This window comes from Monodon monoceros, unplaced genomic scaffold (genome assembly GCF_005190385.1).
Source record: "Monodon monoceros isolate NGI ecotype Baffin Bay Population unplaced genomic scaffold, NGI_Narwhal_1 Super_Scaffold_9, whole genome shotgun sequence".
Classification (NCBI taxonomy): domain Eukaryota; kingdom Metazoa; phylum Chordata; class Mammalia; order Artiodactyla; family Monodontidae; genus Monodon; species Monodon monoceros.
In genome coordinates, this window is record NW_021703786.1 from 22343471 (window position 1) to 22370115 (window position 26645).

At 36.1% G+C, this 26645-nt stretch overlaps 1 protein-coding gene across 4 annotated transcripts in view; it reads left to right on the top strand.

The window, feature by feature from the left end:
* The window catches only part of TANC2 (tetratricopeptide repeat, ankyrin repeat and coiled-coil containing 2), a 348234-nt gene that overhangs the window by 107333 nt on the left and 214256 nt on the right, over positions 1 to 26645 (top strand). For 2 of the 4 annotated variants that reach the window (XM_029212661.1, XM_029212662.1), the window contains exon 4: positions 7310 to 7492. In XM_029212661.1, coding sequence (XP_029068494.1) covers positions 7310 to 7492 — 183 coding nt within the window. Of the gene's footprint in view, positions 1 to 7309; positions 7493 to 22253; positions 22418 to 26645 lie in introns of those variants that run through there. The other 2 variants (XM_029212663.1, XM_029212664.1) reach the window with 2 other exon arrangements.

Genomic DNA, 26645 nt, shown 5'->3' on the forward strand with positions numbered 1-26645 from the left:
TTCTTTTTTTTTAAACAAATTTATTTAATTAATTTATTTATTTTTGGCTGCGTTGGGTCTTCGTTGCTGCATGCAGGCTTTCTCTAGTTTCAGGGAGCGGGGGCTACTCTTCATTGCTGTGCACAGGCTTCTCATTGCGGTGGCTTCTCTTGTTGTGGAGCGTGGGCTTTATGTGTGCGGGCTCAGCAGTTGTGGCTCTCAGGCTCTAGAGTACAGGCTTAGTAGTTGTGGCGTACGGACTTAGTTGCTCCATGGCAACTAATGGGATCTTCCTGGACCAGGGCTCAAACCCGTGTCCCCTGTATTGGCAGGCGGATTCTTAACCACTGTGCCACCACGGAAGCCCTCCCTGTGCTATCTTAATTCAACTTTTGAATATCTAATCTCCGGGTATCCAGCAAAACTGAATTTTTTCTGTCACATTAGCAGTTTATTTTATTCTGCCATATCTCTATCACATTATTTCAGTAACTTTTATTCAGTTGATTATAGCAGGAAAAGTGAGTGGTAGGAAAATGAAGATTGAGTAATTTGGAGTACCAGTAAATATCATCTTACATGCTTGGTAAATTGGATTTCTTTTTTTTTTTTTAACGTTTATTTTTTTATTTGGCTGTGCCGGGTCTTAGTTGCTACACGGGGGTCTTCATTGCTGCGTGCGGGATCTTTGTTGCGGCATGCGAACTCTATATTTGCGGCAAGTGGGATCTAGTTCCCTGACCAGGGATTGAACCCGGACCCCCTGCATTGGGAGTGTGGAGTCTTAGCCACTGGACCACCAGGGAAGTCCTGGTAAATTGGATTTCAAATTTTTTACTTCCTTCCTGTTATAAAATTATACACCCATTTCTTTTGCTATGCAGCTTTTCAGTGGTTCCCACTGAAATGCACCAGGTGTATTTCCATGCCCCATTGATGTTGTTCTTGGACTTGCTTGGGCCAGTAAAATATTAGTGAACAGAGGTCTTAAATATGCTCCTCTGATTTAACTTGGTCTCCTGCAGCCCTGTGATCTACCATGACAAGAGTGTGCCCCACGTATTCACTGCCCCTTCAGTGACTGGCCCAATATGAATGACACGTTGGAATAGTTCTGAACTTGATAACCCAACCAAGATCAGCTGACCCACAGGCAATCTACAGACTCATGAGCATAAAAGTGAATGTTGTAGACTACAGAGATTTTGAGGTTGTTAGTTACCCAAGAAAAAATGACTAATGCAGTCAAATTCTGTTCATGCATACCAGTACTTTTCTTTACTTGAAACATATATTTTTAGTTTTTTCTCTGTATTTATAGGGCAGAGAAGATAGAGGAAAATATTTTTAAGCAAAAAAGTAAACTAGGACATCCATACTGGACTAATTGCAGTATTATTCCTTAAGGAGTATTATTAGATTCTAAAATTATCAGCTAAGTTTTAACATTAGAACATTTCAAATGAAAAGAGATACTTCACTAAATCAAATGCATTCTTCTAGATATATTGTCTTTAAACAATCTAGTGCTGATTTTTCTTTAATTAGGGAATTATTACACTAATGACATACCTCTTTGTAAACCTGTAAAATACTATAATTCCATATAAATCAGTCTCATGTCTATTCATGAAAGCCCAAAGATTAGAAATCTATTAATAAAGAGACTTGTAAAATAGGTCTAGGAGATTTCATCTGATCACAGTTCCAGAGAGAAAGAGAAGAGAACGGTTGGAAGAAAATAATTGGTCAATATAGTAAAGGAAAGGACCCAGTGACTAATGAGAAATAAAAAGTTAAGACCTATTCTGGTAAAAGTTTTGAAATCCAAAGATAAGGAATAAGTCCTAGATTTCTACCAACAGAAGTTTGGGGAAAAGATAATAGTGATCTGGACTATGGTAGTGATAGGAGAAATGAAGAGAACATGGTAGATTTGAACTCTATATGAGGTTGATACTCTGCAGAATAGCTATTGCGTTTGTTGCAAAGGGATGTGATGGGAAGAGATGAATGATTACTAGTCTTCTGGTTTGAATAAATATGTGAGTAGGTGGTAAATATCTACATAATATTTTTTAATTGAGGTAGCTTACCATTTTAACCATTTTAATGTGTACAATTCACTGGTTTTAGTACATTTACAGTGTTGTGCAACCATCACTGCTATATAATCCATCACCCCAAAAGGAAACCCTGTACCTATTAAGCAGTCACTCCTCATTCCTGTAGTCATCCCTGGCAACCACTAATCTACTTTCTGTCTGGATTTGCTTATTCTGAACGTTTCATATAAATGGAATCATACAACATGTGGCATTGTTTTTGTCTGGCTTCTTTCACTTAGTAGAATGTTTTCAAAGTTTATCAGTGTTGTAGCATGAATCAAGCCTTCATTATTTTTATTGCTAAATAATATCTCATTTTATAGATATACCACATTTTGTTTATTGATTCATCAGTTAATGACATTTGAGTTGTTTCTGCTTTTTGGCTATTATGAATAATGCTTCTGTGAACATTCATGTTCAGGTTTTTGCTTGAAAACCTGTTTTCATTGCCTTTGGGTATATACATAGAAGAGGGATAGCTGGGTTGTATGGTAATTCTGTGTCTAACTTTTTGAGGAACTGCCAAACTGTTTTACACAGCAGCTGTACCATCTTATATTCCCACCAGCAATGTATGAAGGTTCTAATTTCTCCACATCCTTACCAACACTTCTTTGTTGTTGTTGTTTTAATAGCCATTCTACTGGGTGTGAAATGGTATTTCATTGTGGCTCTGATGTGCATTTCTTTAATGAATGATGATATGAGTATCTTTTTATGAGCTTATTGTCCATTTGTATTGTACATTGAGAAATGTCTGCTCAAGTTTTTTGCCTACTTTTAAATTGCATTGTGTCTCTTTTTGTGGTTGAGTTCTAGGAGTTCTTTTTATGTTCTTGATTCTAGACTCTTTTTTTTTTAAGTTTTTTATTTTAAAAACTTTTTTTGGCCGTGCCACTCTGGCATGTGGGATCTTAGTTCCCCAACCAGGGATTGAACCTGTGCCCCCTTCAGTGGAGGCACGGAGTCTTAACCACTGGGCTGCCAGGGAAGTCCCCTCAATTCTAGACTCTTATCAGATAAATGATTTGCAAATATTTTCTACCATTCTGAGGGTTGTCTTTTCACTCTCTTGATAGTGTCCTTTGATGCACAAATGTTTTATCTTCCAGTTTGCTAATTCTCTCTTCATCTGTGTCTAATCTGTTTTTTCAATCCACCTATTGAGTTTTTATTTTCATAATTCATTGCTGAAATTCTAAACTTCTACTTTCTTTAAATATTAAGCATGTTGGGCTTCCCTGGTGGCGCAGTGGTTGAGAGTCCACCTGCCGATGCAGGGGACACGGGTTCGTGCCCCGGTCCGGGAGGACCCCACGTGCCATGGAGCGGCTGGGTCCATGGGCCATGGCCACTGAGCCTGCGCGTCCAGAACCTGTGCTCCACAACGGGAGAGGCCACAGCAGTGAGAGGCCCGCGTACCGCAAAAAAAAAATATATGTATTAAGCATGTTAATTTTTTTCTTTTTACATAACATGACACACAATTTTAATACAGCATTTGGTCAGTATTTCTCAATGGAAACTCTCAGCACTTTTGACTCAGTAATTGACTGTGTCTAGGAGCCATGATGTATATTAGGTCTCCAGAACTTATTCATCTAATAACTGAAAGTTTTTACCCTTTGACCAACATCTCCTTTTGCCACCACCATTCTCCTCTCTACTACTATGATTTTGACCTTGTTTTTTAGATTCCACATATAAGTGAGATTACATAGAGATTATTTCTTTCTGTGTCTGGTGGCTTATTTCACTTAGCATAATGTCCTCCAGGTTCATCCCTGTTGTTGCAAGTGGAAGGAGTTCCTTCTTTTTTAAGGCTGAATGATATTCCTCAGAGAGAGAGGGAGCGAGAGGGAAAGAGAGAGAGAGAGAGTGTGTGTGTGTGTGTGTGTGTGTGTGTGTGTGTGTTTGTAAAATCACATTTTCTTCATCCATCCATCCGTTGACAGACACTGAAATTGTTTCTGTATTGTGGCTACTTTGAATAATGCTGCAGTGAACATGGGAGTGCAAGTATCTCTTTGAAATAGTAATTTTATTTCCTTTTGATATATACTCAGAAGTAGGTTTGCTGGTTCATATGGTAGTTCTAGTTTTAATTTTTTGAGGAATCTCCATACTGTTTTTTGTAATGGTTGTACCAATTTACATTCCCACCAACAGTGTATAGGGGTTCCTTTTTCTCTGCATCATTGCCAATACTTATTATCTTTTGACTTTTTGGTAATAGCTGTCCTAACAGGTGTGAGGTAGTATCTCATTGTGATTTTGATTTTTGTGATTGATGATTGTTGATGTTGAGTACATTTTCGTGTGCCTGTTGGCCATTCGTATGTCTTCTTTGGAAAATATTTATTCAGGTCCTTTGCCCATTTTTTAAAAAAATTTATTTATAATTATTTTTTTGGCTGTGTTGGGTCTTCGTTGCTGTGCGTGGGCTTTCTCTAGTTGCGGTGAGTGGGGGCTACTCTTTGTAGTGGGGCGTGGGCTTCTCATTGCAGTGGCTTCTCTTGTTGAGGAGCACGGGCTCTAGGCATGCAGGCTTCAGTAGTTCTGGCTCACAGGCTCTAGAGTGCAGACTCGGTAGTTGTGGCACATGGGCTTTGCTGCTCCGCGGCATGTGGGATCTTCCTGGACCAGGGCTCGAACCCATGTCCCCTGCGTTGGCAGGCAGATTCTTAACCACTGCGCCACCAGGGAAATCCTGCCCATTTTTTAATTAGGTTTTTTTGTTCGTTTGTTTTATTTTGCTATTGAGTATGAGTTCTTTACATATTTTTAGTATTAACCCCTTATCAGATACATGGTTTGCAAACATTTTCTCCCATTCTGTAGGTTACCTTTTCATTTTGTTGATGATTTCCTTTGCTGTGCAGAAACTTTTTAGTTTGATATAGTCTCACTTGCTTTACTTTTGTTTTTGTTGCTTGTGCTTTTGATGTCAAATCCAAAAAAACCATTTTCAAGATGAATTTCATGGACTTTTCCCCCTGTGTTTTCTTCTAAGAGCTTCTTAGGTTTAAGTTTTAACCCATTTTCAGTTGATTTTTGTGTATGGTGTAGGGTAAGGATCCAGTTTCATTCTTTTGCATGTGGATATTCAGTTTTTCCAATGCTAGTTACTGAAGAGACTATCCTTTCCCCATTGTATATTCTTGGTGCCATTGTCAAAGATTAGTTGACCGTATATGCATGGGTTTATTTCTAGGTTCTCTATTCTGTTCCATTGATCCATGTGTCTGTTTTTGAGCTAGTACCAAATTGTCTTCCTACTGCTTTGTAATATAACTTGAAATTAGGAAGTGTGTTATGCCACCAGTTTTGTTCTTCTTGCTCAAGATTACTTGATTACGTTAGCTATTCAGAGTCTTTTGTGGATCCATGCAAATTTTAGAGTTGCTTTTTCTATTTCTGTGAAAAAATGCCATTGGAATTTTGATAGGGATTACATTGGATCTGTAGATTACTTTGGGTAGTATGGACATTTTAACAATATTAATTCTTACAGTCCATGAATACAGGATATCTTTCCATTTATTTGTGTCTTCAGTTTCTTCATCAGTGTCTTATAGTTCTCAATGTACAGATCTTTCACCTCCTTGGTTAAATTCATTCCTAAGTATTTTAATCTTTTTGGTGTTAAGCATACTAGTTTAAATTCTGTGTCTTATTGTTCCATAGTCTGTATTCCCTCTAAGACTTTATTTTGCATGATCTTTCTGATTTGCTTTTTTCATGTTCTCTCTTTGTTATTGTTAGTTAAGGACAAGATATTGTATATGAAAAATTGTGGAAGTATTTTGAGATCTGTGATGATGTTATCTTCTTCTAAGAAGATTTATGTTTGTTTTTGGCAGGGACTAGCAATCCAAGATTGCCTTAATTAAATTTTGTGGTAGACATTTGGAGATGAGCTTCAGTCCTGTAAAGGCCAGTCTAGTTTTTTTTTTGTTGTTTTTTTTAAAAAATAAATTAATTTATTTATTTTTGGCTGCGTTGGGTCTTTCTTGCCGCATGTGGGCTTTCTCTAGTTGCAGAGAGCAGGGGGCTACTCTTTGTTGTGGTGCGCAGGCTTCTCATTGCGGTGGCTTCTCTTGTTGAGGAGCATAGGCTCTAGGGTGTGTGGGCTTCAGTAGTTGTGGCATGCAGGCTCCGTAGTTGTGGCATGTGGGCTCTAGAGCACAGACTCAGTAGTTGTGGCACATGGGCTTAGTTGCTCCGTGGCATCTGGGATCTTCCCGGACCAGGGCTCGAACCCGTGTACCCTGCATTGGCAGGCAGATTCTTAACCACTCGCCACCAGGGAAGTCCCTAGTTTTGGTTTATACACACTCCTAGAATGTAGCCCTTTGGGGTTCCAAACAAAAGTGTTGGAGTTACACCAGCTCCCCCTTCACAACTTGGTTCTCCAGCCATTCCAGTACTTGTCTTCCCAGCTCTGTAAAACTGTCAATGGCTTCTTAGCCTTTCAGATGCCACAAAGTAAAAAGTGGCCCCAAATACCAGGTCTCAGTCTTCTTGTAATTCTTCATCATGCTATTAACTCTCCAGTGCCTTCAGGAAGATTTTTTAAATGTATATAGTTGTAGTTTTCTTAGGGAAAGGTTGGTCTGAAGTATATAATCTGCCATTGCCAGAATTCTGTAGAAGTCAACAGTACGTAAGTGGAAGTAAACAGCATATCATTTACTCTTTTTTTAAATGTTTGAGCAGATTCGAAAATCACCATATAATGTTAGTCTTACCCATTTATATTTTCAGGTACATTCTTGGAGAAAGAGAATAAGAAATAGAGTTACAGTGATTCTACTAGGAATTGCACAGATTGGATTGTCAAGCAGGGGAATATCTTCTTTCATGTTTGTCTTCTCAGGGACAGTTGAAGACCATTGCTGTAATCGTAACACTTGTTGCATTGAACTGTAATTACTTTTTATATGGCTACGTTGTTCATGAGACAGTGAGCCCCTTACGAGGAGGAATCCTGTCTTATTCATGTTCAGTTTCCTAGTGCTGGACCTGAAGTTAAGTACCCAGTTAGGTAGAAATGAATCTGTGTGTTGGGAATTCCTTATTTTCTTTTCACAGTGAAAAATCAATATCAGTGTACACTGTGCTGAGTCATCCAAAAAGATAAATTTTAATAGAGAAGAAGTTTAGTAGAAGAATGTTTTCTCACCAGCTCTTTTCTCCCATTCTCTTCTATGTAACAGGTGGCATCTCCACAGAAAGCGACTGTGCTTTTGAGCCAGACTACGCCGTCCCACCACTTCCAGTGAGTGAAGGTATGCAGCACATTCGGATTATGGAGGGCATGTCTCGCTCTCTTCCATCCTCCCCCTTACTCACACATCAGTCTATCAGTGTTCGGCTCCAACCTGTGAAGAAGTTAACTGGTAAGGACTTTACCTAAATTTAGTATATTTAACAGGAAACCTAACAGTGTGGCACTCTAGGTCATATCAGATATGTTTATGTGCAGCTCTAGGTTTTTCCTCTTTGGCCTTACTAATGTCACAGGCTCTTGGAAAGTGGAGCTCCTACTGATTTTAGTTTAGGGAATTAGAATAGTGCTCCATTTGACAGATTGTTGTATTTATTTCCTAAATGATCCATCTGTTGTAGACATATTTTTCTAGGCTTTCAGGAAATTTTCAGCTTTGCCAGAATATACTGTTGTTCTGATTGCATTTATCAGCTTGTTCATGTCAGATTACCAAATGGAGATATTGTAATTTTAGAATAATAAACGCTTCATAGTTTAGCAAAGGTACATCAGTTTGAAATCCTGATTTGTATATTTCATACCCATTTTTAAAAGCTGATCTAGATATTTACCTCTCCATGGTACAGTACTCCAACTTGTTAGGATATTACTATAATTCATAAGTTGTGGATTGACTTTAATATGATCTCACAGTATGTATTGTGCAGTCAGGTCTAGTTGTTAGGTATGAAACTGTGTCTTGATTAAATGAACTTTTATCCCTTAAAGCTTTTTCAGGGAAGAAATTTTAATATATTAAATGATACTTATGTGCAAAAATATGTACACCTGGATCACTTTGTCAGGTTTCTTTTAAGATTATTAGTTTATATCAACATCAGTAAGTTGACTGGTGTTGAATGGATTATGAGTGTATGGAGGCAAGAAATGAAGTAATTCCCGAAGCCTGTATTGACTTCCTCCTATGTGTCTGGCATTGAGTTAGACAGTAGTGTTGATTATTGAATGACAATTCAAATGAAAATAAGATGATAGAGGGGGCAATGAGATTTTTCACTCTTCCATCTATTTTGAATGGAACTTTTACAATGTTTATAATTTTCTTTAAAATAATAGTATTTCTTTATTCTGTAGTTCCACAGAGCATAACTTATGCTTCTTTACAACCTGCACAAAGCATAAGTTATGCCTCTTATATTTTTTATTGTTTTTTTAGGCATCTTCAAATGACTGAGTCAAAGTCTACTTTGATTCTTGGGTCATTAGGTAAAAATCAGTAAAGTAGCTTAATAACATTTTACTAAAATACTTATTCCTTCTGTTATCTAAAAACAGGGTAAGCTTTATGTGATTGGGCTTGAATAAAAATTTCAATGCTTAGAAATCCCTGCTTTTTTTTACAGTTTAAGGTATTATTGATTACTGAAAATACAAATAATCAAATCTGATGGCTGTCAAGTGATGTGCTTCATTTTACTACACATATTGGAAGAAATAGTAAGAAAAATTCTGTTTTCCTATAGAAGTTAGCTGAATTGCCTGAGGTTTTAGAGATAGCACTTTCCTACCCCATTAGGAAGTTTGAACTTTAACTTAAATAGACAACCTTTAGATGACCTAAAAGATAAATACATATACTAACAAAGTCAACAACATGCCTGATATCACAGAGATAGTACAGGGAAGCAGTAATAGGAAGTACACTGGTTAATTACAGGTATGAGCTATTCAGTTTTAATTTTACAGTGCTCGAAGTATAAGCATCCTCTCAAATAATTTTATTTACTGAAGAGGTTGTCAGAGGCCTAAGAATTTGAAGTTTGAGAATGCATTTTTAAATATCTGAATGAAAGAAATCTCTCTCCTGAAAGAGGATGCCATGAAAATTTTTCTGTGGCCAATTTTCTGCCAAGTGAATTAGATGATAAGAATTTTCTGGTTTAACCTGGAATTAAATTACTTTGAAATTTAAATTAAAAATATTATTTAGGGGCTTCCCTGGTGGCACAGTTGTTGAGAGTCCACCTGCCGATGCAGGGGACACAGGTTCGTGCCCCGGTCCAGGAAGATCCCACATGCCGCGGAGCGGCTAGGCCTGTGAGCCATGGCCGCTGAGCCTGCACGTCCGGAGCCTGTGCTCCACAACAGGAGAGGCCACAACAGTGAGAGGCCTGTGTACCGCAAAAAAAAAAAAAAAAATTATTTAGTAGATTATTCATCAGTTATCTTTCCTTTCCTAATTATATTTTGTTATAAATAAGTAAAAAGAACTTTGTATGGGAAAAGATTAACTGACCATAAGGAAATGTCCTTCAGAGAATGGTTCTTAACAAAATACATTAATATGGCCATTAGGGCTACACTAACTAATTTATGCATTTCCATTCATTTAAACTTCCAACTACCTTATCTTTCTTGTATTCATATTACAACCAAACTGAATAAGTAGGGCCAGAATAGTTATTTTCTTCTGTTTTCTTTCTGACTTTCTAATATTTAGAAAGTCTCTGCTATGGTCAGGGTAGTTTGCTCATTATCCTTCTGTGCTTTTCACTTAATCATTAAACAAATATTTGTTTAGGACCTACTATATATGCCAGGCACTGCTCTAGATACAGTAAATAGAGTTGAGTCTCCTGCCTTCAAGGTATTTATATTCCATTTGGGAGGGAGACTGATAATAAACATATAACCAATAAATAAATAATTTTAGATAGTAACTAGTACTGTGAAGGTGATAAAGTAGGAAAAGGGATAGAGAAAGACTGGGGTAGAGGTAGGTTCTTTCTATGAAGTGATCAGGGAGAGTCAGAGAAGGAGATATTTGAACTGAGGTCTGAATAACAAAAAGAAGCCAGCCATGGGAAGATCTGGGATCAGAGCCTTCCAGGCAGAGGGAACAGTGAGAACAACAGTCCTAAAGCAGAAAACAGCGTTGGCATGTTCAAGGATTAGAAAGAAGGCAGGTGTGTTGTCAGCAAAATAAGTCATAGGGGAGGGGAGTATGAAATAATTGAAGAGGTAGGCAGAAGCCAGAGTTTTTAGAATCATGGTAAGGAATCTACTCTGTAGGATTTTAAGCAGAGCTGGAATGGGATATAATATCTGATTTAGCTTTTAATCAGATCTTGGTGACAAATGTGCTAAGAGTAGAGAGTATGGGGGTCTGGAGTATCCCATTAACCTTGGGTGTGTTTTCCTGATCTTTAATAGATCTTTAACTTCTAACAAGTTAGTAGAGGTTGAAAAGACAATCTTTTTTTTTTGTTTTATCTCGTAAAACATAATGGAGCAACTTTTCCTATTATTATATAACCTTTGTACTCTCAACGTATTTGTCTTATACACAGAGGTGTATATGAAGATCCATTTCCAAATACTTTGACTTCTCTTTAGTCTCGAGGGAGTGAGAATGGGGAAAGGTTTGCTCAAGAATAAAGACATGTAATTTGAAGCTGGAAAACTAATTATATATATATGTATATATATATATATACATATATATATATATAAAATATGTATATTTAGAATATATATAGCTCTATCCTGTACAAAAACAAGTTACCGTAAAAGTGATCAAGAGAAAAACAGGCTCTGTGGTGATACTGCTTGAATTTGTATCCCAGCTCTGAGAAAGTCACTTTACTACCGCCTGCTTCTGTTTCTTCATCTGCAAAATGGGGTTAACAATACCTCCTACCTCATGGATAGTCAGGTCTATAACCCATTGATGGTTATCACATTGCTTAATACTTGATTAAAACTGTGTTTGGCAAATAATAAATGCTCAGAATGTGTTCGCTGTTATTGTTAACAAAATTGTTAAATTTGGTGAGAAGTTTTTAAAAATTTCTTTTAGCATTAGACACCAATTTGGAACTTTAAAACTTTGCACGTTTTAAAAATTATACTTTTTAATGAGTAATAGTAATAATGATAATAATTCTCATTTGAGTGCCTGTTGTGTTGACATACACATGTAAACTCACGTATTCTTCACATGTATCTCAATTTTACACATGAATAAATTAAATCTTAGAGAGGTAAAATGTCTTGCTCAAAATGATACAACTAGGAAACGGTCAGAGCCAAGATTAATATGTAGGCCTTTAAACCCTAAATGTGTCTCATTTTACCAATGAAAAAATTGAGGTTTAGAGAACTTAACCAACTCACCCAAGGCATCTGGTATATCGCTTAAGATTTTTTTGTTAAAAAAAGTAACATAGCCAAATGGTTTAAGCCAATATAGGGAAACTAGAAGACCTAGAGGTTAGTCAAGCCTCAAGGTTCACTTGCTCAGTGGATGTTGCTCTGCACTGGGGGAGGCGTGGAAGAGAGTGTGCAGAGACACACCGTTGGCCCCAGTAACTGTGGTCATGGGATTGCCCCGTTCTCTGGATTCTTACTCAGTGACCTTTTCCAGATGCTTTTGTTCATAATATCATAAAGCCCCTCAGCATACTTCTTAAAATATAGATAATTGCGAGTGCCAGAAGTTCACTCATTCAACACTTAATGAATTTACACTGTCTGCCTACTATGTACACTGTAGGTTTAGTAAAAGCTAAATTTTGAGTATTCATACTGTTAGTAGGGCTGTAAATTGGTACACCCTTTTTTTATTAAAGTTTTTAAAATTTTATTTATTTATTTATGGCTGCATTGGGTTGCTGTGCGCGGGCTTTCTCCAGTTGTGCCAAGCGGGGGCTACGCTTCATTGCAGTGCATGGGCTTCTCATTGCGGTGGCTTCTCTTGTTGTGGAGCACGGGCTCTAGGCACGTGGACTTCAGTAGTTGTGACGTGTGGGCTTCAGTAGTTGTGGCTTGCAGGCTCTAGAGCGCAGGCTCAGTAGTTGTGGCCATGAGCTTAGTTGCTCCACGGCATGTGGGATCTTTCCGGACCAGGGATCGAACCCGTGTCCCCTGCATTGGCAGGTGGATTCTTAACCACTGCGCTTCCAGGGAAGTTCCAGTACACCCTTTTTGTAGAACAGTTTGAAATATGTATCAAAATTGTAATGCACATAATCTTTGACACAACAATTTTATTGCTAAGATTGTATTTTATAAATAAATTTGAACAAATTTGAAATGTATATGTGTGTATGTGTATGTATACATAATATTGTTTATGTAGTAAAAAAATGAAAATCTAAATATCAATAATAGTAATCCACTTGTGTTTTAAAATGATATGCAAACATACACACATCACAGGTGCGTTCATTTGGTGGTGGAGTGGAGATACGATAGCTCTAACTCAAAAGCAGGAGGAGAATGACATGAATTTTGTTGTATATCCTTCTATCATGTTTGTATTTTTATGTGTAAAACCCAGTGTATCTCATGAGGCAATATAACGAAATGGACCCTAACTGCCCTTTTCTAATTGTGTCAACTTGTGCAAAGTTGCTTGGTCTCTGTACTTCAGTTTCCTTGTTTCTAAAATAAGGATAATAATAGTATTTACCTCATAGGGCTATAAGAGAATTGGATGAGTTGGTTTGTGTAAAAGCTCATAAAACAGCATCTGGCGTAGAATAAGTAGTCCAATAAATGTTAGCAATGGTCATTATTATAATTTTAAAATAGATTTGGGTGACTTTGTGTCAGCTGTCAAATATGAATTCTGAGCCTTTGGAAGATGACCTTCAAGTACTTTATTTAATAGCCTTAAGTAAGTCCCTCTCCTGTTCTGAGGAGTAACCTTAAAATACTGATATCAAAAGGATTAGTATCTGGGAATACTAATCAGTGTTAGCCTCTGGGAAAAGATTTTTTGGCCTGATTTTTAAAGTATTTGCTACCAATAGATTGTAACGACCAAGTGGCAATCCAATTTAGATGGTAAATAAGTTACAATAACCAGTCTGATCATGCTACAGCCTAATTATTTTAGATGCTAGCTAAGGCCAAAATATTATTTTAAAATACGTTACTAATAAAATGGAATAATTGACTTCTTTCTGAGACATCCTGGGAAAATTGCTTACAGCTATTTTGACATTAAAAAGAACCTATACATAGTTAGTCTACATAGTCTGATAAATTGTAGTGTACTTATGATATGTTCTTCATATAAGAATAATTATCTTGCAATTGTTAGAAACACTGGAATTCAAGGTGTACTTTAGTAAATTTTATTAGAAAAAATACAGGGTTGCTATGAAGATTAAATAAGATTTCTTAAACATACAACCTAGCATGTAATAAACATTGATAAAATTTAATTTTTTATACAGCAGGTTCTTATTAGTTATGATAAATCTTAGTTTTCATTTTATATCATGGATAAAGTGGAAATATAGTCTTGAGAAAATTATTGAAAAGCCAGTTTGGAAATATAAAGAGCCTAGAGATCATGTTAGTCTTCACAGTTTGATTTATCTTAGTGTACTCATTCTACTGTAGGATAAGAGTAAATACAGCTAGGGATTTATAACCAGGGAGGAAGATGGCAACGGTGGCAGTGGATAGAAAATTACTAAGTGGAGACATCAAGGGTAGGGGAAGGGTTTGCTGAAGGCAAACCAGGGAATTAGATAAAGTGTGTGGGGTTCTTGCTGAACTGGCTTTGCAGGATTCTTGATAAAACTGGTCTAAGCTGGGTGTAAGATAGGCTACAAGGATGTACTGTACAACATGGGGAATAGAGCCAATATTTTGTAATTGTAAGTGGAGTGTAACTTTTAAAAATTGTGTAGATAGGTAGGTAGGTAGATAGATAGATAGACAGACAGATAGGGGGCTCAGAGCAGCCTAACTAAATTTTAGTTAAGGAGAGAGTCTTTGTCATTATGTATATTTTGAACACCTAAATGGCAACATACATTATCAAATAAAGAGTTCTTTATTTGATGTTTGCATCTGCTGAATTTGCAACATAATTAAATCTGCTCTTTTTAGATTTTTATAGGAACTCAAGAGTTTGTATAGAGCAAATAATTTTCTCTTTTACTATTTTTTTTCATATTTAAATGGAAGTCACTCATACAGAGTAAAAGCATTATTTATACCATTGTGGTATTTATAGTGGGATTATTTAAGGCAACTATAGTGTTGCTGTGTATATTCCACTGAAATACAGTAGTTCTGTCTTCCTACCTCTATTCAACCACTACTGGGTAAAGGTTGAAAAAAAATGCCAAAATGTCCCTTAACGGAGAAAGGGCCAAAATCCTCTGGTGAGGATCAACAGTGCCCAGGAGCCTCTGGAGTCAAATACTCACATTTTAGGGTCTGAGTTGACTTAGCCAAGTATACGCAAGATTGTAATAAACCATGATAGTATTTTTCAACAGAACTCTTATCAGTACCTACCTATGAGAAGTTGTTCTTTATAAACTTGTGCTCAGTTTCCCATTTCCTTGTATCTCTCTAAATGGTCATTACCTCCTACAATGTATTCTTTTTTATTTGTAGACTAATATTTTCTAGAAGAAAATAGTGTCTTTCTAGGAAAACTATAGCATATAGTACAAATGAGGGTAATTCCCAACAAGGTGTTTTTATAATTTTCCTGTGAAACTGTTATTTTTAGTCTTCATCTGTGTTTTAAAAAAAAAAAGTTCCTGAGAGGTGTTCTTTTCTTTGATGTAGAATTTAACTGGTAAGCAAATGAGCTGATCCCCTACTTTCTTTTTCTATCTTAGTAGTTGTTTGGTTAGGATATCAGTTGTAGAAAACTGAGTTGCCTTGGCTAGTCTAAACAGAAAGACATTTAGTGAAGTGTTATGATAGCTTTCAGAATCTCCAGGAAGGCCTGACTGCAGCCAGAAACTCCACCACCCTACAATCCTAAAGGAACGACACAACTGCCTCTATCACAGTTGCCCTGGAGGAACCAGATGTACCCTCACCTTAGTGTTCATCATATGCTAATTGATTTCTATTTTCCAGTGTGCATATATATGTGGTGTATGTATGTTCGAGTGCTTCTATTAGAAAACAAGAAATACCGAAAGTAAATTTACTCTTAATTTAACTCAAGGAGATAGAAGAATAAGTAAACATAAAAGAAGTAATCAAAAAATTAAAAGCAAAAATGAGTAAAACTAAAAAACAAAATAAAAATTCTTGATCAGTGAAGCCACAGACAAGTTCACTGAAAAGATTAAGGGAGTGGAACAATCTTTGACAGGTATGATTTTCCACCAAAGAGGAAAAGAGGAGAGAGAAAAGATAACATATGCGATACATAGAACAAGGAATGAAATAGCTGCTGATAATAATGTTCTTTATTGTAACAGAATATAGTATACAGGCTTATAGCAGAACAACCTAAAAACTAGATAAATGGAAGAAAACAAACTGTAAAATTGACTCAAGTAAACTTAAAAATATGACTAGCCCAGTAACCATAGAAATCAAAGAACCCTAAGACTCAGCAGGTCCAGATGATTTTACAGGCAAGTTTTATTAAACTTTTAGGTGATAATAATAGTAATAGTAATAATAGATAATGTATATTGAGCTGTTTCTCTGTTCCAGATGGTATGAAATGCTTTACGTAGTGAGCAGATTTAATTTTCATGGCAATCTAAGTGGATAGTTAGTGGCTTCTATGTGAAAAATTTCAGTGATGGCAAGCTTTCTACTTTGTACTTAGCCTATTTTGTTGAATAGTTTTAACCATCAATTTTCTCTTTACACATATGCAAATATCCTCTATTGTTCCCACCTGCTAGTTCTAGTTCTGTTTATTTATGACATAAATGAACCTCCTCTTCCACATGGCAGTCCTTTATATCCTGGAAAGCCATTTTCATATCTGCTTTCTCTAGCTTAAGAGACTTCATTAAGACCTGTCCAGTATCAAGATGGTCATAGGTCTATGTTATTTCCTTTATCTTCTAGTCTAGTAACTATATCAAAATGAACACGAGATTATTTCGGAATTACTTTTCTTTGTGACCCTTTATTGACTCTTAGTGAGCATTTTACCTTTTATGAAGGTTTTTTATAAACTATTTAAAATGCGTATTTTCCCACTTTCTAGTCCTGTAGCCCTCCTAATTTCTTACGTGGGTTTACAGAGAATGCTATTAGTAGTTTCATGTTCCTGTCTTCATGTTCTTTTAGAACTCAAGTGTAAATTGTGTGGGCCTGGATTTCAAGTACATGTTTTTAAACTCATAACTTGGACTTCAGTGACTTCTTAACAACGTTTATTCTACCCTTTTTAGTTTAAATGTAATTAATGGAAAAGACTAAAGCAAAAAAAGGGAGTAATTGTACTATGTCTCTTGCTTGGAGGCAGGTTGTTGTTAACCTTGGCAAACTTTGGAGGCAGTTATACTTGTTATGCAGGGTTCAAGCCCTTACTCTGCCACTTCTTAGCTGTATGACCTTGGTCAAGCCACTTAAGTCCTCTGAGCATGTTTTCTAATCTGTTTTATAATATTATTATTATCATTGTTCAAGGCTACTTAGTAAGATACAATCTGGTAACAATCACTAAGAGGAGGTCTAAACAGACCCTAAACATTAGGGTGATCAGCAGTATGTAACTGGTTGTGTGAACAGGAAAAGGGTGAAACCTTTTAATCCAAGAGAATCTTGGGACAGACAGCAGGCACAGTTCCAGGGGGGACAAGTGGTTAATATTAAGGAAAATGTTTAACAATGAGAACCCATCATAAAGCAGTGTTTTGTTGTCAGCAGATCTTTATGGAAGAGTGATACTGATATATCTATAATATGGCAGAGGTAAGGCTCAGAACTCTAGGCCCAAAAGAACCAATAGTGCCATACTGGTCAAGAGCCCAGCCTTTCCAGTTGGACAGAGAACCAGGTTAAAATTCTACACTCATTCATTTGTAAGCTGTATGTCTGGTCAGATGAATACTTTTTGAGCTTCTCTTTCCTCTATAATATGTATAGTAGGAAAAATAATACCTTAGGGCTGAGAGGAATACAGAAATGTTTGTATAGAGTTTCTCTATGTTCCTAGCATTTACTGTGTCAAACATTTAAGTATGATTTGACAGTTACTACCATGAAGCTCTGTTACATTCAGTACTACACCCTGGATGTAATTCTCAATATTTGAAAGAGCCTAAAAGAAAATATACATTTACTTGTTATAAAATTATACAGACTAGCTTATTTTGTTTTGGATGAAATTATATCACCTTTCTGTGATCAACTTACATTTATTTGAAACTCCATTTAATAGTGTATTATATCTCTGTTTAAATTAATAAATAAAATTTTTGACAGATAAAACCTTTTAAAATTTAAGTCTATATGGGAGGAAATAATAAAAGGAAGCCTAACAGGTGAAAAAGTTGGCAGTTACTTGGTTGATAATCTCTGATAACCTTTTGAGCTAGTGTGTGATGTTTCTAAGAGTTGAATATCACTTTTAAAGATGGCAGTGAAGTTTATAGGAAAAAAATTCTTCATTGTCGATTCTTCCTTTGTGATTTCCCCAGAAAACTCACCATGATTTTCTGGCACAGTTCCTAGGAAGTCTATTTTTAAAGTTAATTGTCCCTGTTTTCCCTACTTATCTACCCACTTGCTATGGAATATGAGCAGTTCAAAAAGTGTCAGATACTGAATGTAGGTACTAAATAACGTTGGTCATCAGTAATACTCTTCAGTCACAAAGCATCATAAAAGGCAAATAAGTAAATATCCATGATTCAAAGGAAATCCTCTTAGTGACTCTCCAAACAGGAAGTAAATTATAGTATGGGATTATTTAAAGCTTAGCATAGAATATATATTCACATTATAACAGTGCTTATTATAATGCTAAACCATGTTTTTTTTCTCATTATAGAAAATTATGTGCCCTAAATGATGTATTCAGCTTGTAAGAGTAATAAATACACGGCATGACAGAATACTCCCTCTTTGATGAACATTTTAAACACCAGGGGGCAGAGTGTTCCAAAGGACATTTTCTATTATCCCATTATCATTCATTCTTTCATGTCATTAGCTGCATTTAAAAAAAGTAAGAAATATGGCCATTTGAGAATCACCTATGTATCTGAGTGATCTGTTTTGTTTAGACAACATAATGAGCAGTGTTCTGATACATGCTAGAGTTGGTTAATCCACGTGTTCCCTCCTTTTCTAGTTAAAGTCTATATTTCTGGCTTCTGAAAGCGACTATTTTTTTAAGTCATATGTGCATCTATATCATTTAGTGAGTTTCATAAATCAAAGATTTATTTAGTGAATTAAGTAAAGTGAGAGAAAAGTGATCAATATGTATGTCTTGTAGTTCAGTATGCCCTTTTATGTTCTACTTATCCATAAAGACATTCTGAAAGAGCCACTTGCCAGCTAATGATCTTTTTCAAATATTGGGATTGTAATGTACAGATAGCATCACACACATTTGAGGAAATTTTATTCAGGGCTTAGGTAATAAAGTCAACATATCAAGTAAAAACTCTATATAATAAAAATTATCCTCTGAAATCCCTTAAGAGGATAATTCATAGCATTCATTAAACAGAAATACTGCTTTTCAATATGTCCAACCCTGCCAGTTTTTTAAACTCATTTATTGACCACCAGATGAATAGTTGGCTCATGTATAGAGGCTACATTATATGATTTTTAAGAATATATTTCTTTCTCTTCTCTGTTAGTCATCACTCTTCTCTTGGAAGTTGAAGTCCTGATCTGGAACAGTAGCCATTCCTGGGAAAGGAAGAAACCAAAATTAGAAATTTGGCCAAAGCTTGAATTGCTATAATAAGTAGGATGGATACTTTCTTACTTCTGTGCCAATAGAGATTTCATATATTCACCTCTTCATAAGTATTACCCTGCCTTTAAGCACTATAGAGTTTAACACTGATGATTACTTCTTAGAGAAAGCTTATAAAGGGGGAAGATTGGAAAAAGAATAAAAAGAATATAAAACTCTGCATAAGGTTTAGAATGACTTACCTAAATTAATCATAAGGGAGTTAAAAATTAGTAGTCAGGGGAATAGCTTAGTCTCTTAAATCTCTTTCTACCCTTACCTTAAGTTAAATCCAATTTTTAAAAAAACAGAAACAAACCTATGTACTTTGTCTTTTAAAGTATCTTAACCATATCCTCATCTCAGTCAGCTCCTACAGAGCATAAGCAACATTAAAATGAAAGCCAGTGGAAAAATGATTTGTTGTCCAAGTTTGCATTTTTTCCAAAATTATTCTGGAATCCATCTAATGCATGGATCAGCTCAACTTGATTTGGGGGAGAAGGGAACTTGCCCTCTTTTTCCTGAAGTATTGAGTTATTGGTATTCTTAAAGACACAAAGAGAATTTCCCTGAAAAATAACCATTGGGGCAAGAAAATATTTGATTAAAAAAAAAAACACTAGATAGATTAGACTATCAGGGAAACAGAACAGAGCTGTGCTGTCCATAGAATTTTCAAATCTAACGGAAATGCTCATTTTTAGGTTTGCCTTACAGTTTTCTAGTTAGGTGAGAGAAAAAGTAATTGAAGATCATTTGAAACATGTTTCTTACTTTGCATGATCTTTAGTATTACCATTCTATAGAAATTGCTTATACTTCTGTATCTCCAAGTTATCATTTTCTAAAGATGTTTGTAAGTCATGTTGGGGTAGTAAAATTACTTTTGCATGATTATCTTAAATACTTCTTTAACACTAGTCCACAGAATCTCTGTTTACTATAATTCTAAAATGAAGTGTTTCCTTGCAACAAATACGTGCAATATGTTGACACCAAATATTCAGTCAAACATAAAACTAGCTGAAAAAATATTTACTCTTTTAGGCTATTTTCCATGTCTACTGAGTTCTATTGAAATCCATTTTTCCTTTTCATCTTTGCTATTTTGCTTAATTAGGTATTTTTAAATAAGATGACATAGATTTTTAGAATTTCAAGCCTTTGCATTACATTATTTTATTTTATTTCCACAGTAGCTTTAGGAAGAAAGTAGAAAATATTTTATTATCCATACTTTACTCATGAAGAAATTGAGGGTTGGAGTTAAGTTACTTACCCAGGGTTATGTCTAGTAAGCAACTGAGCCATTATCACGCCTACAATCAAAAGTCTAGCCAAGTGCATGTCCTTCCTACTACATTGCAGTCCTTTTAATTCACGTTTTACTGAGGTTATCATCATTTAGGGAGAGTTATGCAACATAAATCTATGACTAACAAATATATAATTATACCAGAATTATTATTACAGTGGTAATGCTGCCCACATAAGAGAACAATATAGGGCTTCCCTGATGGCGCAGTGGTTGAGAGTCCGCCTGTAGATGCAGGGTACACGGGTTCGTGCCCCGGTCTGGGAGGATCCCACATGCCGCAGAGCGGCTAGGCCCGTGAGCCATGGCTGCTGAGCCTGCGCGTCTGGAGCCTGTGCTCCTCAACGGGAGAGGCCACAACAGTGAGAGGCCTGCGTACCAAAAAAAAAAAAAAGAACAATATAATTAAAAAATTACCTTTTTTGCTTTACTTTGTTTCTGAACATTTCATTAAATATGTGGTGATGGGAAAGAAACCCACACTGATTGATATAGAACAATTCCATATAGAATTGCCCTATCTAAATAGATGAATATTTCCAGTGACCCATGCTTCAGAAGCCTAGTGAAAGATTTTTTTCTCAAGTCAGTTCAGAACCATGTCTACAATACTGCAGAGAGAGTGCCGTTACCACTGCTAGATCCATGCATTGACACTTTCCCTAGCTCCCCCTTCTCCCATGGTTCTTTTTTGAAGCTATTCTGCTGTCCACTGAAAGAGAAGGGACTCTTCTGGATTCCAGGGAGGTGAGGAGAAGCTATGACAAGAGAAAAGTTCTCCAGGCCCTGAAGGAAAAGTTCATCAGAAGCATGGAGTGGGCTAGTAACCCTTTCTCACCAGTGACCGACTCGAAGAATTTCCTTGATCACCCGTGAAGGCTGTGAGCATTTTCAGGGCAGTTAGTGCCTTTTGTACCTTTCTGCATCTGTAAGGAATATAGGAGGTAGTGTACCTCTCTTTGAAATTGAAACCATTGCTACTGTGTTAGTCAGCTGATGGTTCTGCAGTTTTGGTCTATCTGATGATCCATCTGATGAATGAAAGGCATTTAATCAAGTTTTTAACATCTCTATTTAAAAATAAATTTTCTGCTGTCTCACATTTTAGACAGTTCCTTATTTCTCAGTGTCTAATTTTACCATTTAACCCAATAAACTGTGATGATATTACAGGCACATATTAGCTTGCTAAAGTATTATTAATCTTTTTAGAAACCTCAATATTGCAATTTTTTGTGTCTTATTTAGTTCCTTTTTTGATTTAGGAATTCAGAAGAGTAAAATCTTAGGAGAAATCAGTAAGAAAGGAGTTAATAGCTTTAAGGCATGAGGAGCTTACAGCTTTTTAATATAAATCGTTCCCAGAATCCATGTCACAGCTCCTTATATGGTGCTGCTTTTTTCCCTTTGGTTGCTATGACAACAGCAGCACTGCACCATTCATCAGCTCTGGACCTGGGCTGCACGGCTAGCCTTCCGTGTTACTCCTGAATGTTAAGAACATCCGTGAATCATTCACTATGTTAACGCTGCGCCATTAGAAACCTAAGAACCAGTTCTTCCAGCATTTTGCTGTAACAGAAGGGTAAACTAAACTGCGCCACAGAGGAAAATTGTACAAATATTCCTTTTTTCCTAAGGGAATCTTACAATCTATATTTGCTGCAGTATTCTGAAAGGATAAGCTCATGTCAAGCAGTCTAATGAAAAGAACTCGTCTGTGTAATCTTTCTTGAAATCATTAACTGTTCAAAACAAATACCACATTGCATCTCTGGATACAGAAAGCAGCAGGTGATGTTGTTAGGGGTTCTAAGGTCCTTTGGGAGCATCGCTTGTGCTTTGGGACCATAATCAGCATCTGCTATAAGAAGTATCACCTGTAACATACAGTAAGTTCTGAGCAGTGTGAACTGCTGGCTGGGGAAGATTAAAGTGTGGATCGTTACTGACGTGTCAGCTCTGATAACAGCACGACCGGTGAATAAAAAGAAGCCTTTCAGGTTTTCAGGAGAAAAGACCATATAGTATTGACTAATGAGGAAGAAAAACTAAAGCCTGTGAGTATGAGTAGAGTATTTGTGTATTAGATGGATTTCTGAGCTATGAGGCCTACTTTGAGCTTTGTAGAAAAGCAAACGCCACCTAAGAGAATTTTACACTTAGTTTTCAGGGAAGCCATTAAGAAATGTCATTAGGTACATTTATTTAATTTTTAATTGTGTTTGTTTACTTGTGTGTGTGTCTATATGAATCTTTTAAAGTGATATATTTTTAAAAATAATATTTCATTGTAAAGAATGCTGTTTAACTCAATGTTTTAATGAAATGTGAAGGTCAGATTGCTTTTTTTGTTAGATTGTGATTCCAGAACAGATTTCTACTTCCTATTGCAATATCCTTATAAGTAAAATACATTAAAAAAAAATAACAGTATGGAAAACTAGAATTTTGTAAGCATATTTCCTTAATACATCAAATCTTTCTTATTTCATTAACTGGAGTGCTTGCAGATGGATGTTCTTGCATAGTTTAAGACTTTTTTTTAACTTAACATTATTTGCTAGTTGTGTTGATTTATATTATCTGTTTTCCCAAGTGAGAAAGGTGAATTAGAGATTTACCATTCTTACTTGTATTTTTAGACCATTTGGTAATTATCAATTTAAGAGAAATTTAATTTATAGATTACATTTTCTCAAAAGACTCTGTCCATTTTCTGGCTTCTAATTATTTTTTCTTTTTAGTTCTTCAGCTAACCATGGTAACTTAGAAATGTACTAAAAGTAGGAACTTGATTTTTCAAAATTAGAATATTTAGACTGATCTTCAGCCACCTCACAAAAGAAAAAGGCATTTCATCTGCACTTATTCTTGTAGTTATTCACCTTCTTAAATTGTTCTTCTTAAATACATGTTGTTCAGAGTAGATAGACTTCAGGGACATAACTGGGTTCCTTTAATTTAGATTAAATTACTATCAATTTACTTGTAAATTGATAGTGTTTGCCATTACTATATTTTGATTTGTATTCCTTCTTCCGTTTTTGAGATTTTTGCCTATAGAGCTAAACATAAGCCTTTGCGCAATGTTTAAGAAACCTTTAAATAGGGAGAATTAATATATTAAAGGATAATGAAAGTACTAATCACTTATACTTACTGTCATTTCTGTCATTAGTAGTAATATTTTACTTTTATTTGAAAGCCTATAATTAATAGATTAAATAAATCGATTCACATTTTAACCATTGCCATGCAAGAAAATATGAATTTAAAAATTTATGTATATTTAATAACTGTGTACATTGTAAGTTAACACTCCTTTTTGACTAGTCTATCCAATTCAAAGGATTTTGTATTCCATTATCTCTGAAACTATAATTCTTATTAATAGTAACAAAGACTGATTTGGATTTTTATTTTGTCTGCGTTGGGTCTTCGTTGCAGGAGCTACTCTTCGTTGCGGTGCGCGGACTTCTCATTGGTGGCTTCTCTTGTTGTGGAGCACGGGTTCTAGGCGCACAGGCTTCAGTAGTTGCAGCACGTGGGTTCAGTAGTTGTGGCTCTCGGGCTCTAGAGCGCAGGCTTAGTGGTTGTGGCGCACGAGCTTAGTTGCTCCACAGCATGTGGGATCTTCCCAGACCAGGGATTGAACCCGTATCCCCTACATTGGCAGGTGGATTCTTAACCACTGCACCGCCAGGAAGTCCCTGATTTGGATATTTTAAATAAGGATAGTATTTTTAATATCAGATTTATTCATTTTAAAGTAATTTTTCTTGGCACATCCTGTGATTTTTTTTTTTTTTAATGTTTGGGTCCTTGCCTAACATATGTATTCCTAAAAGGTTGTATATAAGTATATTTTTTTGTAAATTGTCTAATTTAAAATCCACTAGTGAAGCTTCCTGTTTTGAGAGATTCCGCCGTTAAGTTGATTTGGTGAATCTGTATATCATATCCTAGGTTTTATTAAAGAGCCATCCAGTTTATTTCAGTATCTAGGGATTCAAGTTGCAGATTTAACTGGCAGCATTCTGTGAAGAAATTAAACCTCATGCTTCGGACTAAAGTTTAACCTCTCAATTTCAAATTAGTTTGACATCTTCAGGTTTACTTTCTGAAATCCTTTAGTGTCTTTACAATATTTTTCATATAACAGATAACTGGGTAAAATCTTACTTGAAAGTAGGCATTGCTTTCATTTGGGGGGAAATGTGCTAGTGAGTAAATAATATATAAAATTTATAAATGTAAAAGGCTTAGGGGGCTTCCCTGGTGGCGCAGTGGTTGAGAGTCCGCCTGCCGATGCAGGGGACACGGGTTCGTGCCCCGGTCCGGGAAGATCCCACATGCCGTGGAGCGGCTAGGCCCGTGAGCCGTGGCCGCTGAGCCTGCGCGTCCAGAGCCTGTGCTCTGCAACGGGAGAGGCCACAACAGTGAGAGGCCCGCGTACCGCAAAAAAAAAAAAAAGGCTTAGGTTTCTTCCCTAGTTTCCATTAACTAAAACTTAAATTTGTCATCCTAATACCACTTCTGAATATCTGGAAAATTGTTAGTACCACTAATAAGCTTTTACTAGGAAATAGGTGCCTAATTTCTCTCAGGATCTACATTAAGATTGAAAGTCTCATATTGGTGATAAATTATTTTAAAAGAGTGATTCCTAGTTATTGTTTTCTCATGGACATCAGTCATAATATATCTATGATAAATGTGTCTTCTTTACACTCCAACATTATATAGTAAGACATATTGGGACATGTTTACCTCTCTGAAGTTTCTCTTTTATAAAATTAATGAAATAATGCCTTTTGTAGTGTCATTGTAGGCATTAAGGAAGATAATATATGTGTGAAATATCTAGTATAGTACTTAGCACAAAGGAAACATTTTCTAAGTAATAATTCTCTACCCTTCCTCTCCATTGTCCAAAAGTTCTTGGACTTTTCCCTTGGAGTACCTTAGGACATAGGAATTTGAATGCATACCAAAAGAGTATGCGATGTAGCCTAAAGGGGCATCTAAAAGCAAATCTGGAAATTTCTTGGAAGTCTCATATTTCCCCTTTTAAAATAGTCCACGTTCTATATTTTTTTTAAATCATAAAAATGTTTCCCCCAAAAAATTTTTGAGTAAAACTCAACTTTTTAGGAAAATATGCCACATTTTCTCCTATAAATTTGTACCAACATACTACTACCTATCCTTATGAATTCCCAAGTTTAAGACATACTACGCAGATCTCTTGGTCTGGGTATCATTTTTTTTTTTAAGATTTAACTTTTATTTATTTTTGGCTGTGTTGGGTCTTCATTGCTGCGCACGGGCTTTCTGTAGTTGTGGTGAGCAGGGGCTACTCTTCATTGTGGTGCATGGGCTTCTCATTACAGTGGCTTCTCTTGTTGAGGAGCACGGGCTCTAGGCGCACGGGCTTCCATAATTGTGGCACGCAAGCTCAGTAGTTGTGGTGCGCAGGCTCTAGAGCACAGGCTCAGTAGTTTGGCACATGGGCTTAGTTGCTCCACAGCATGTGGGATCTTCCCGGACCAGGGCTCGAACCCATGTCCCCTGCACTGGCAGGTGGACTCCCAACCACTGTGGGAGTGGAAATAAAGATCCTTTATTAAAAGGATCCTTTATTAAATAAAGATCCTTTATTAAAAGACACGTGTTTCTCTGGAGATTGAGAATCAAGAGGCAGGGATGAAAAATGAACCTGGTAAAAGCTGAAAGGCTTATTACTCAGTTCAAAAGAGTGAGCAGTGGTATGGAGCTGGGTCAAGCTGTAGTGGGATGAGAAAGGAATACCTTCATGTCAGAAATGAAGAACGGTGATGGAGGAACAGTTTTAGCATTTTTAAAACTGCGAGAAGTCCTGAAATAAAGCAACCTATTTTAACTGCTTAACCTAGCATCTCTAAAACTTACATCAGGCCCCCTTACACAACTCCTGCAAACTCATGTGCAACAAGTAAGTGTTCTAAGGAGTACGTCTAAGGAAATAAGTGGCCAAAGGAAGTTATGTCATTCAGAAGGAAAGAAGAATGGATAACCGTACAGAACAAAGTATGAAAGCAATCACCTGGGCATTCCAGACAATTATGGGAAAGTTACACTTTACTCAAATTCCTCAGATAAGTTGTGCTTTAATATTTTAAAGAATAGTATGTTTTGTTTTGTTTCTTTAATGAGAGAAAAGGTTGTATTTATCATGTGGATTAGAAAGTGAAATGATAAATAAAGTGACTTGAATTAAAACTTGAAACAAGAGTGTACAGGACG